The 13,425-nt window shown below is 41.4% G+C and overlaps 1 protein-coding gene across 2 annotated transcripts in view; it reads right to left on the bottom strand.

Moving 5' to 3' along the window:
* Window positions 1-13,425, bottom strand: part of cpped1 (calcineurin-like phosphoesterase domain containing 1) — a 36,886-nt gene that overhangs the window by 15,232 nt on the left and 8,229 nt on the right. For both annotated transcript variants that reach the window (XM_042397631.1, XM_042397632.1), the window contains exons 3-5: window positions 6,025-6,197; window positions 4,888-5,019; window positions 4,558-4,690 (exon numbers count right to left, since the gene is read on the bottom strand). In XM_042397631.1, coding sequence (XP_042253565.1) covers window positions 4,558-4,690; window positions 4,888-5,019; window positions 6,025-6,197 — 438 coding nt within the window. The remainder of the gene's footprint in view (window positions 1-4,557; window positions 4,691-4,887; window positions 5,020-6,024; window positions 6,198-13,425) is intronic.

Below are 13,425 nucleotides of genomic sequence, written 5' to 3' on the forward strand. Positions count from 1 at the left end.
GGTGTTGTGATTATCAAATACCGTCTAAGCCAGTCACATCACTGCTGTGAAACAGCTGTGGCAATCACAGTTAAGCATGATGACAGCTCAACAAACAGAAAGCTTTTCCTCAAGAAATGTCTGGATGGTTCAGAACCCCACAACATAAACACACATCACCACAAACCTGCAGCCTAAGACAGATGCAGTAGGATTTTCATACATACATATTACACACACACACGTTATATATGTGTGTGTGTGTGTGTGTGTGTATGTATTTAGTGAAGCTGTTATATGATTACATCAGACCGACACTATGTCAGCCATAACTCTAATGTATTTGACCTTGTAAATTGTTACATAGTTTAGTAATTAATGTTACATTACAGGTTTTGCACCAATGTATTTCAAGAAACAAACATGAGATGCCAATTTTGCTGAAAACTAAGTCGGAACAGAGACTATGATGAGCTCTGCTAACCTGACGTCTTCTTCATAAAAAGGCAGAGTAGTGAGTTATAATCGACCAGTCTGATGTGTAGAGGTGTGTGTGGTTATTATGTAGTTGCCTGATGTCCTTTTCAGGTGGTTTAATGAAGGTAAACAGTGAATGACTAATGGTACTGCACTCTGGCGCAACTAATCTCTAATCACAGGCTGCACATTTATCAACATATCTGTCCTTCTGCCTTCAGATGCTGCGAGGATTTAATGAACTGAAGAAAAAGCATTTCAAACAGTATAAAGCAGCTGCGGACATTAGATACTATAAGAATCACCCACATTCATTTATAGACCAATACAGACTGATTTACTGACTTTAAACACATTATTTAAACATTATTTTCTGTGCCGACTTTGGTTGAGAGTGTTTAACTGAAATAACTTGCACCAGAAACAGACGTGGTTCTAAGACATCACAATGTCTAGGACCAAATTTCAACCAAAAAACTTCCACCTGCTTGCACCTCTCCTCCCACCTGTGCACTGTGTGCTCTGCGCCGGTCACCAAAATACCACACAGATGGGCAAAGTGAGTTTCATGGTCGCCGCTTTGCTGCATTTTCAAAACGAGAGCAACACAGATGGATGATGCCCCTGCTCTCATCGCACGATCTGACATCTGAGCTGAGGCTACTGAGATGTCATTAGTGTTGGTCATAAACCAAAGTATTGGACAAATTAACATTTTGACCTGATGACTGCTATGGAAATCAGATTTCATGGCAATGCATCCAATAATTGAGACATTTCACTGAAAAAAACACAAATGCAAACCTCATGGATGCACAAGGGGGAAAATCAAGGGATCACCAAAGTCATTAGGATACATCATCTGGGAACCATGAATGTCTGTATGAAATTTTGTGCCAATCCATAATTAGATGTTGAGATATTTCAATGAATAAGAGAAAACTTTGACCTGCTGGTGGCGCTAGATGAAAAGCCAGGGGATTATGAGTCATTAGGATTCATCTTCTGGGCTACATGGATTACTCTATCAAATTTGTAGCAATCTATTAAATAAGCCTCATTTCATCCAAAAGTTCCAGGTACTTTGGAACCAGAGGAACTAATCTCAAGAACTAAACTTGGAACTAAAAGTCCCTGTTGTGCAGTCTTGTTTGCATTTCCACTGCATCTGAGGAACCAGGTAGATCATGTAAATTAGACCCACAAGGAATTTAAAAACGGCGGTGCTTGAAACGTAGCATTCACATGAGGGAAAAACAACACAGATTTGTCCTGTTGTTCTTTGTATTTACTGCTGCATGAGTTGGATGTTAATGAATGAATGAAAAGCAGAAATGCAGAGGAGGAAAATGACACTGAAACTAAGAGCTACTGTCTCTACAGTGAATCATCAGCTGAGTGTTTGATGGTTATTTATTTCTGCTTTAGAACGTAACGACATGAAACAATCAGAAAATAACCTTTTATTTCTCTCATTCGCTGCTTTGTTCTCACTACCGCTGCTCCCTCTCCTTGCTCGACCACCGCTGCTCTCTCTCTCGCACTTGCTTGCTCGTGCTCTCAGCTCGCTCATGTTATTGCTCCCTCTTTCTCTCTTGTTCAATAACAAAGCCTAACTTTACTTTTCATGTAAACAAACAGAGAGAAATGTCCTCCCCTCATCCTATATTGTTCCTAAATCAATACTAGAATACTTCTTTGTTTTATGAATGAAGCGGAACACAAGTTGAAGCAGTTGGGCTGCGTGTGTTTGATCAATCAGCGGTCATCCCTGCAAAACTCACCCTCAATGTTCCTGTACTTTTGGAAAGTACTACCCCCCAGCAGAGACTGTTCTGGGGGTAAAACAATCTCCCTGGAACTTAATTTAGACCCTGGTGCTTTGGGTGGAAACGCAGGTAGAGGAACTGAGTTCCTCGAAAGGTTCTTAGTCCCTTGAGAAAGTTCCTGTGGTCGAAATGTGGCTATAATTGTTGAGATATTGAACTAAAAAACAAAATCTCAACCTAATGTGGGTGCTAGAGGCTGGCTATAGTGTAAAGATTGTTTTAATTTTTCATTATTTTCAATTTTTAATACAAAAATCTTATTTGCAGTTTGTAAGAGTATGTAAGGCACATTTGTGTCTTTCCACTCACTGTGTCATTTCCTGCCCTGGCAGTGACCCTCATGATTACAGCGTATCTGATATGAATGTACAGTAGCTTCTCTATCATAAACTGACACAGGGTTGTGATGATCACAGTCAGTCTCTTTTACAAGCATGCCTCCAGGACAGACTCCAGTAGATTCAGAGTACAGACGTTACAGCTCCTAGTAGCAGATGAAGGAGAGAGCAGAAGGAGCATGAAAGCGCAGGGGGAGATCAGAGGAGAGCAGGAAGAACCAAGAGACAAAGGCTGTATTATTCAACAATAACTGGTTTCATTCCATTTACGCGAGTGCTGTTTTTTGTCAAGTCATCAGATTTTGGTTTTACATTTTATACATTTGGCTGACTTATCAAGACCTACTAACAATGGCAAAGCTTTTTGTGATTATTACATGGAACTTCTTTTTTGGAAAAAAGGGTTTTTTTTCTAATTTCTTCTTGATTCTATATGGCCTGAATGAAATTGAAATGAACAAAAGCATTACAGTGACATTGTAATTCTCCGTCTTGTAAGGACATTTTCTCCAAGGATAAGGCTTTCCTTCTCCATCTCAGCAGTGGAAACACACATACTATTCTGTATTTCCAGATGACCGCAGCAGATAGAGCTTGACATTTGGCCTCAGCCCATTGTCATGTGTGGGGTAGCAGCTGCTGGGTGGACGCAGAGGGTAGACCAACGTGATAAGAAAAATATATATAACTGTATGTAGATTAAACACAGACTGCCCACAATCACATCAATTCTCTGGCTCTGATCGGAAGCACCATATACTGTACTTTCGCACATAAACCTACATGTATATGCATACAAACATGAGAAAGTCATGTAGTGTACCAGCTTTAAAGTGAGCTGCAGCATGTCTGTCATAAATAATTAATAACCGTGTACATGCATGTACAGTATGTATGTAGTTCATACAGTACAGGCCCTGTACGTAGTCTGAATTTATAATTGCCAACAGGACATGTGTGAACAAGAGTGTGGATGAGAAAGGACACTGGCACGTAGCATGTTCTGCATGGCACTGACTGCACATACAGTATTACCCTCTGTTCTTATATATATATATATATATATACACACACACACACACATATATATATATATATATAAAGCGTGTACGGATTGCCCTTTAAATCTTTAACTAGTGTTCCCTTTGGGGTAGGAATCAATTATGAGAGAGAGGTGCCATCAGACCAAAACGGGCCAACATGGTTAAATACATGCTGGAATAATGACTGGATAATGAAATTAATACCATCCCCCGCCAGTCACCTTGATGAATGATTGAGAAGCGTAGCACGTGTCCGTATGAGAGGCCCTGTCAATCAGCTGTACAGAAATGGCCAGATAGTGTCACGTGTGTGTGTGTGTGTTGAGTCTTTGCCTTCTTAAAGACTTATTGTCCTTGTGAGAGTTTCCCTGTCCGTTACCCTTGTATCAGACTCTCATAAGCCTACAACAATGGATTTTGATTATGGAATTATTCTCCTTATAGGAAGTGAATGCATTAATTAATTCAATTATGCCTGTGTTGTGTGTGTGCAAGGAGCTTCTACTGTGGTTTTGGCTAACGGCACATTAATCCTCTGGGCTGGGATCTTAACTGTGCTTCTGTTAGATATGCTGGGAATGAACAGGTTTAACAGGAATATTAGCTAAGAAGCATTAAGACAAGAAATTTAAGACCACTTCAGAGTGGCCTAAATCCATCATCGTAGAAAATATTACTGATATTTTAGGGTGCTGCCTGAGACAGCTGCTAGACTTTTAAAACAATAAAACTCTTTTGTGGGTTCTATCTCAAAGTAAGAACCTTGTAGCCAAACAAACATAATTAGAGAGACAACAAATTTTTCATGTTGAAGTGCTCTTAAGCAAAATACCTGTTCAGTCAGTCTAACTAAAGGAAAAAGGTATAAGAAGTCCATAGCTTGTGTCCTACCTGCCCTCTTGAACCTGTCCAGCAGGTTTTGTCTAACTGCCTTCTGCAGGTTGAAGTAGTCATCCTCCTCATCAGGGCTCTTTAGGTACAGAGGGATGTGCTGGAACACCAGCACGTGTTTGGGTTTGGGTTCCTGAACAGAGACAGCTGTGAGGGATGGGTACATCACTGATCCCCCAAAGGCAAAATTACATCGGTTTGTTTTATGGCAGCAGCAATTATTCCAACAACAACACCAAAAATTTAAAACAAAGCAAAGGAAGACATTATCTAAGTGTGCATCTTCATAAAGCAGAGGAGATCAGAATCGTGCGGTTGATGCAATCCTACCGTTGAAGAGGAGGAGGAGGCTCTGCTCAGCTGCTGCTCCAGCCAGGTCTCCTGGGCCTCCTTCAGCTGAGGGCAGGCCGAGGCGTCATAGAACAATTGGGAGTTCAGAACCAGGCAGAGGACTCCACCCACCTGAGACAACAGGAGAATGACAAGACAGAGAGATGTGTTGGGAGTTAACATGAACAGCAACTAAAATAGTTTTAACAAAAGCTTATTTGATAGTGCATTTTCAACCATCTACAGGTTCTATTTCTGCAACTATTTTCCTTTCCCTGTGCTCATTCTTATCATCCTGCAACAAAAACCCAACTACCACAGAATCAATGAAGAATCATCTTATCTTACAAATTCTACTACTACCATTCATACAAGGGTTTGCATTGAAGTAGGCCAACATGTAAACGCTGGAGTAATGTCAAGTGTTGACTGCAATTTCAACACGAAAAAACATAATCTTAGTGGGTCATGAAAGTTTAAACTCAAAAAAGAAAAAGAATCTACAGATGCAAGATAGAGACAGAATCAAACATTGTAACTGACTGTTTTTATATCGCTCAGAATTGGACAAAAGTCTCTTTGATGAACTGATACAATTAAGATCTTTGATTAGACCTAATGGTGTGTTGTGGACATTTCCTAATGAACATTACATTAAAGACTCTGAAGTTTTCTGATATATCTAGTAACTATTTGTGAGACTAGTACAGCTAGACAAGTAGGGATTATAGCTTGACTACTGAGCAGGCAATGGCATTAAGATGATTCTGTCTATCAAGCCAGTTGGGCCAGCCACTGCAGTTTAGTCTAAGCAGATACAGTGTAGATATACAGTATACGGGGAGTGAAAGGCAGCTTAAAGGTAAGTTTGGTCAGGGATAGAGAATGGTGCTGCCTGTCGTTGGGCCCAGTAGATTTATGCACAGCACAGCATCATTTAACATGAGTATTAGGCTTCCATAGGAATGCTCACCCAACGTTTGGCACATTTTACTGTGTATTGATAACTGTATCTAACATATGTCAACAACTGCGAGGAAACAGTCAATTTTTCAAATATCAAAAATATCAAAGATTTTCATATCTACTATATATCATATATACTACTGCTACTAAATCTGTTAGGTGTCTGCTTGCCCAGAAGCTGAAATAGTCGTCTCCCCAAGCACCGCAGTAGTGCTCCACTGTTCCGGGGGTGGGGGTGTTTCCCAGGTCATGGTTGCCACTGACAAATACCAGCGGGATGGATGGATCCGTCCCTTTCAGCGCCGCCTTCAGGTCTCGCTCTTGACCTTCTCTAAACGGGGTCCCTGGGGAGAAAAAAAAGGGAACTCATTACTTCAATGTGAAGGACAGACTGATGTCCTTGTGCTAAATAAGGTAGTGGATACAGACATCAAAATATAAAAACAAAACAGCATAGACTTGGAACAGAACAAGACTAGGTCAAAACCTAGTGTATGGCTGGATCGTGTATGAAATGCTAGAGGGCTTTTGGAACGATGGATACAGGAAGTGGCGACTTGGACGACTGGCCGATCAGTCAGTCAGGGACAGACTTTCGTGTTTATAGGGCTGGTCTGCTGCAGTCCAGCCAAAAATTGATGTTTGATTTCAACATTATCTTACCTGAATAAGATAAAATGAGCCAGATGGAGAAAGAGAGAAACTCATATGAATGTTGATGAAAACTGTCAGATTGAGAGCGTGAAGGGTACTACCAGTTAGAGTCGCCTAAGGGAAGGAGGATTATTTGGATGATAATGATGACAGCTCAGGGAATGATCAATGCACTGTGCGGCTCAACTTTATATCACCATGGTTACTGACATGATGAGTAGCGTTTTGGTGGAAGCCTCATGACAAATCCAACCTTTCTGCTGAGCTGAACGCAGGCCACAACTCTGTGGAGCAGTTGTCAGATTCGCTGGTCCAAGATACATGAGGCTATTTGTTTAACAAGATCTTTACAATGTGTTCATTTGTAAGCGCTGCATTGTCTGTTGTGTTGAAATCAGGCATAATACATTATTTAGCCTGGAGTTCATAAACAAGGAGAAGCATGCAAAAAAGAAGGAAATGTTTGAAACTAAATGAATTCAGTGCCAGCATGGGTAAAGGGCAGAGTATGGGTGAAACTCAAATCTATTTATAATTTACAATGTTTATCAAATAAACCTATCAGCCCTTGCTCTTACGTTACTCCTTCCTCTCCCTCTTCTCCTCTCTTATTTCTTTTCCTTTTTATTCATTTGAGTAATTATTTTACTGGCCTACTTTTGGAGCAAACGTTTCCTTGGATGTTTGGATAGGACTCGTTACATAAGAGCCTTTTCTGACAGAACATCTTGTGCATGACAGAGGGAGAAAATGTAGAATTTAAAAATGAATCCAGATAAAAGGTAAAACGTGGCTTTCACCTGTCTCTCTTCCATTATTCAGCTAGCCTGCCAGACTTCAAATTGTCAATACAACACATTAACATGAAGGTCTTTCTTGTTATGTAAAACAGATTCTGTGTGACTAATACTGCATTCCCATTAAGGTTGGGAGAGTAACTATTTATGAGTAATTGCATACTATAGTGTATACATTTCATCATAGTAACAGGGAGTAGTTCAACAAGAACAATAATATTGTTATAGTATGTTCATAGGTCATCACTAGCAGTCAACAGTCTCATGAAATCTTGCGCTTGATTGGCTAGTGTAACATAGGCGATGATGACACATGGGGGTAATTCTTGTTCAATTGTTCAACTGCCATTAGATCTATATCTTCAAGTGTCTTGCTGAATATGTACTACTGGGGCATGTCAATAGTGGGAAAAAAATGTGAAAGTGCATTTTGTGATGGCGCAGATATAGTTTGTGGGAAACGTATTATTTGATTAATTGGGAAAATAACTAGCTGATCAATCAATAATGAAAATAATCATGAGTTGCAACCCTACATGAATTAGACATGTGTACTGAATTTGGCATCCCCCAACTAATTCCACGCCTATTATAAAGACACATTTTTGTACGTAGGGATAACAATTTTTCAAAAAATATTGCTATCCATAAAACAAGTCACCTTACTAGCAATTCAGTGTTATCTATAACATTATCAATAAACCAATAAGTGGCCCGAGCAATGGTTTCTAGCTGGTGATATGTAATGTGGTTTAAGAGAAACTTAGCATCTGGTTTGTTCTCTGGAGAGCTGACGGTTTGAATCAGCCTCTTGATGAAAACTATGACAGCTGAGGCCACAACAATGTGGACTCATTATTCAACAATCACAATATTTGACCGCTGCCACAATTACAAACAAAGGCAGCCACACTAATGAAGCTGGGATGGAGAATAGGGGGAGCAAAGACTGTCATTTGAAATGCTGAGGCAAATGTTGCAGCTGGTAGCTCTCAAATAACCCTGCTGTTACAGACAATTGGATTTTAACAGGTAAGGTTTTAACCATTTATTCACTTGTTTGTCTTATTTTTATTTCCATATGGTCAATTACTCCAAGTATTCAACAGGCTTAAAAAATGTAGAAGAGGAAATGTATTATAAATTCTCCCTTAACCACCAGGGTGTCCTTTAGCAAGGCACCTGACCTTGTCAGCTGCTCCAGTGGAGCTGCTCTCCGGCTAAAAACAGAAAAACATGTTATATGCTTGACACCACCCGAGTGTGAATGTGTGCAGCTAAGTGAGTGTGAAGCAGGGTGGGGTTCAACAGGGACATCCAACAACACTGAACTTTCTCTGGATAAATAAATGTGAATTAACAGCACTGAAAGGCACACATGGTGTAGGCAGGGATGCTGTGCTGCCTTCTGCTTCCTCACACCTCTAGCTGCCTGCCCTCAACTACAGCAATCCACTATCATGCCATACCCACTAATCATCCCTGAGCTATACAAAGCAATCCTCAACAATTTGGTGCTCCATCAATCTGCATTTGAGACACCATGCTTCAGATTAATGGGGAGTGGGGGAAACTGTGATGCTTGTGGGCATGGCCCCATTAAGGTAACAGGCAGTATCAGTAAAACATTTGTATGCTGTTTAGATGTCACTGCTGCAGTTGAAGGGAAAGCCTTGACTATTTGTAAGCCAAATGTTTTCTACCTCAACAACCGACTGGAGAAGTCGAAATGTCCTTAAACAAACTGTGAACTCTTTTCCTGCTCATTCACTGTGAAGCAAGATTCATCTGGTTACATTTGCCATTTAACCGGCCTTCCTGCACCAACCCCTCCACCGCTGGGAATAGTGCCATACAGCATTGTGCAAATGGTCACTTGGCTACTTGGCAAGAGGAAGTAGAGAATTTGTGATGTGCACCTATTTCCCTAAAGTATGCCCAAGAATAAAAATAAGGAAAAGTGACAAAAACATAGAGAGAAGAGTAATAAAATGTTTAAGACAAGTTAATTTCATGAATAAGTAATGAATAAGTGAATAAGTAGGATTCCTTGTGCATAGGAAATAATGAAGAATCAGAAAGCACTTTATGAAAAAGGGTTTTTGATGCATCCATTCTTTCGCCCTGCTTTCCTCTTTTGGAACAATATACATATGTACGGAGTAGAGTATACGAAAATAAAAACACAATGCTGCTCTCTCCGGAGCTTGGACTGTAAGGCCTTGTTCATTTAATGAGATGGCAACACTGTGATTCTCAAACCTTGACAGGAGACTTTGGCAGGTTCTCGTTGAGCCTGTCCAACACTGTAAGCACTTCTCTCAATTTCCTCTAAAGACTGGCTCTTGAGACTGCACATAGGCCTCCGTGCATGGGGTACTTGCTGTCGCATACATTTTCTACTGTTAAAAAACTGCATTTTCAATGTGTGGGGACCTATAAATTTGTGAGCAACTCTGGCATGTGCTGACACCGACAGGTTGTACTGATGTGGCACTGGCCTACGGTTTATGACCAGGTGGTAGCTGAGATGAAGTCATATTAAATAGCCTACAACCTTTCACGCCCACAAACCTAATGACATTACAGTATGCTGGATCAATCTTATCTGGGAATTGTGTTTTTACCACAAATCCTGTAGGCTGCATAGTCCTTTGAACTGTCACCATAAACCTCTTGAAAGTCAGGTTGCTTCCCATTTTGTCATACACTTCACAAGACCAAACGGAAGACATCTACAGCTTCAAGGAATTCCCATGTCTTTGTGCATATTGCTAGGAGGCAATATGAATGGTTTGTCCCAGTCTGATCTTCCTTTTTTCAATGACACCTTCACCTTCACACCAAGTTAAGCCAAGTTTATCTGAAAACTGGATTCTGGACTGAAGACTGGTTGAAGAGAGAGAGATGACAGGCGGATTAGTGCGATGTCAGCACATCTGCAGGCGCTATACTGGAATGTCAGGATGAAGAGGGATCTGAGCCTCAAGGCAAGGGCCTTGATTTACCAGTCGATCTACATTCCAACCCTCACCTATAGTCATGAGCTTTGGGGAATAAGCGGAATGAACGAGATCAGGCATATGAGCAGCCAAAATGAGTTTCCTTCTACCCTGGAAGGAAACTGGAACCACTACTTCTTAAGCATCCGAAGAAGCCAGTTGAAGTGGTTCTTACATCTGATATGGACGCTTTTTGGATGCCTCCCTTTAGAATTTTTTAGGGGATATACAACTGGGAGGAAACCCTAAGGCATGCTGGAGGGACAACGTAACCCATCTGGTACAGAAATATCTTGGGATCTCCTCGGTGGAACAGGAGGACATGGCTATGGAAAAGTGAGTCTGGGCTTCCTTGCTCAGCCTGCTGCCACCCACAACCTGGAATTGGATAAAGTACCAAAGAAAGATGGATTGACTGATGAATGGACTCTCCTGACATTTACCGGGATTGTCTTACAGGGTCTAAGAGAATCTTTTCACACTGACATTTGAACTGTTGTATCCCTGGGTCTCTATGAAACTGGTAACAGAGAGACATTTCTCAACTTCTCCTCAACTCCTGGCAACCCCAAACCCCCTCAGAAACTTGGCAGTGCTCATGACCCACTGGACGATCCCATTAGATAAGCACACACAGAACCTCCCTACTCAACCAAGTCCCCCCCCCCACACACACAAAAAAATTCCAAAATGCTTCCGCGTGTCCCAAAAACAAAATCTCCCAAAGCAGCCCCTCCTTTCACAGACCCACCGAGTCCCATTTTATCTGCCTTCAACGGCAATTAAACAGGTTTCCACACTTACAGTGAGGGGACGGGGAAGTCCCAAGGTAACCTCTACTTCACCTTTGTGAGTTTTACACACATGCGTGCACACATACTTGAACACTTCTCCCTGCTGTATCACGCGTAACATCCCTCACGGACCCCAGAGACACAACTTGAATCCTTTGTAGTGCTCATTAGGAGAGTGTTAAGTCCAGCATGTTTCTCTAATCTAATCATCTCTCTATCTCACTCGTTCCCCTCCACCTCCTCTCTCACTCTGCTGCCGCCGGCGCCCCCCCCCCCCCCCCCCGCTCTTTATCCTCTTCATTTGTCAGCTTTGAAAATAAGTGAGAGAAAGACACTAGAGAGTGAAAGTGAGTGAGGGTGAGGCACTGATAGGGAGAGAAAAAGAGGCGAGATTGAAGGAAGTCCTTGAGATGAGAAAGGGTCTCTTGGGTGTTTGCTTGGATTGGAGAGGAGACAGTGAGCTGGGATCAAGGAACTATCAGTCAGTAAAGGTCTCAATGACTCGATGTGGGAGCAAATGCTGGCCAGCATTTCTTTAGGAAGCATGACTTGACATTGTTTTATTTGAGGGAATAGGGTTGTACCTCGTGGCCCACTTTGATGGGATGAAAATTAAATTCTTTGAGTCCATCAGGATTCCTCTCCATCATGTGTGCATGAGCACTCTGAAGGCAAGTTAAGTGGAAACATCATTACTTAGCTTTCAGTTTCCCTGCCTTCATATCACAGTCTACAGCTCAAACCCAATACTGATGAACATGATAACCCTAATGTTTTTTAATGTGTTACAGAACAATTATGAGAACAAACAAAACTTTTGATTCCTAAAATAGATTTCATTCACATGGATGCTTCAAATAAATTCATCAGAGGCGAGAATAAATAAGTGTGTTTGTGTCAGACTTGCAAATGAAGGTTGTCAAAATAAGGTATGAGGCATGAGACCATAGCTGTTTGCTAAAGAGAACAGACAGATGAGAGAAAAACAAGAGGAAAGAGACAGAAAGAAAAAGAGAATGTGAGAGCGAGGCAGAGGAGAGATAGAGAGTAAAATTCGTGGGAACAGAAATACAGTTGCCAATTTCCTGTCGCTGACAGGCAGCAGTGTTGACAATGCCGGTTGACAGCCAGCTTCCCCTGGCCACCACCCATTCATTCTGTATTGTAAATAAACAGTTTAAGGGGAAATGTCAGCTGAGAGACGGAAGGAGCAGCTCCTGCTATAATATCTCTTCCCTCCTACCCCCCAATGCTGCAGCCCAGTTGCCAGGCAAGTGACGGACGTGGCGAGTAATGAGGATGGCACACACAACCTGCTCTGCTGGGGCTGACAATAACAAGGGCTGACGCCGCAGCATTTAAAGGTCCCCAAGGCCTTGCGGTTTAAACCCCATGCTTACACTATCTACTAGGGGTATGGATATTTGGGAATCTCACAATTCGATTCCGATTCTTGGTGTCCGATTAGATTCAGAATCGATTCTCGATTCAAAAGCGATTCTCAATTAAATGAATAGAAAAGAGGGCACTATTTTCATTCTTTTGCTCCAGTATACTGCGTGCCAAACTATTCACTGGTGTCCTTATTCCACTGAACTACGATATGAAACATAACTGACAATTAATATAAATGGTCCACAGCCTTTTTATTTTAAAAAGTTAACTGCATAAATTAATTAATTAATTCACTTAAAAGCATCTTACAGTCTCCTGCCTGTATGAAAATAACTTAATGAGGGGGAGGAGTGCTCTGCTGTGTTGTTATTAACGTCATGTCTCCAGCAGTGGAGAGCAGTCTCTCTGCTGTGCCGTTAGCTCCAGGGAAAGCCATCACTGTCCAAGACGCTGAGCAGGCGCAGGGTTTTTGAGGTGAAACAGACAGTTATTTTCTTCACCTCAGAGTTGCTTTAAGTTGTTGAAGTTCTGCAGTGTGTGTTGGTCAGCCGGTCTCACTTGTTACTGCTGGAGTTCGCTGCTCCGCTCCACTAACATTAGTCTCTGAGTGACGGAGTCGAAAGTATTCACAATATAATTCACGTTCATCTTGCAAAGGTAATTATTTAGTCATTAAATCAAAAACTGCTTGCAACTGCTGCCTTTTTTGAAGATGAACTACAAGATAACTCTAGCGTGTGCGCTGTAGACTGTTCAGGTGCTGCACTGCCCTCAGAGTTGAGTTCCAACTCCACTGAATCAATTCAGTATCATAGGACATAAGAATCAAAATTCTTATGTGAATCAATTTTTTCGCCCACCCCTACTTACACTATTTATTGTCCCACTGTGTATCTGAAATAGGTCTTGCTGTGACCTATAAATGCAACT

The sequence above is a fragment of the Thunnus maccoyii genome, chromosome 20 (assembly GCF_910596095.1).
Source record: "Thunnus maccoyii chromosome 20, fThuMac1.1, whole genome shotgun sequence".
Classification (NCBI taxonomy): Eukaryota; Metazoa; Chordata; class Actinopteri; order Scombriformes; family Scombridae; genus Thunnus; species Thunnus maccoyii.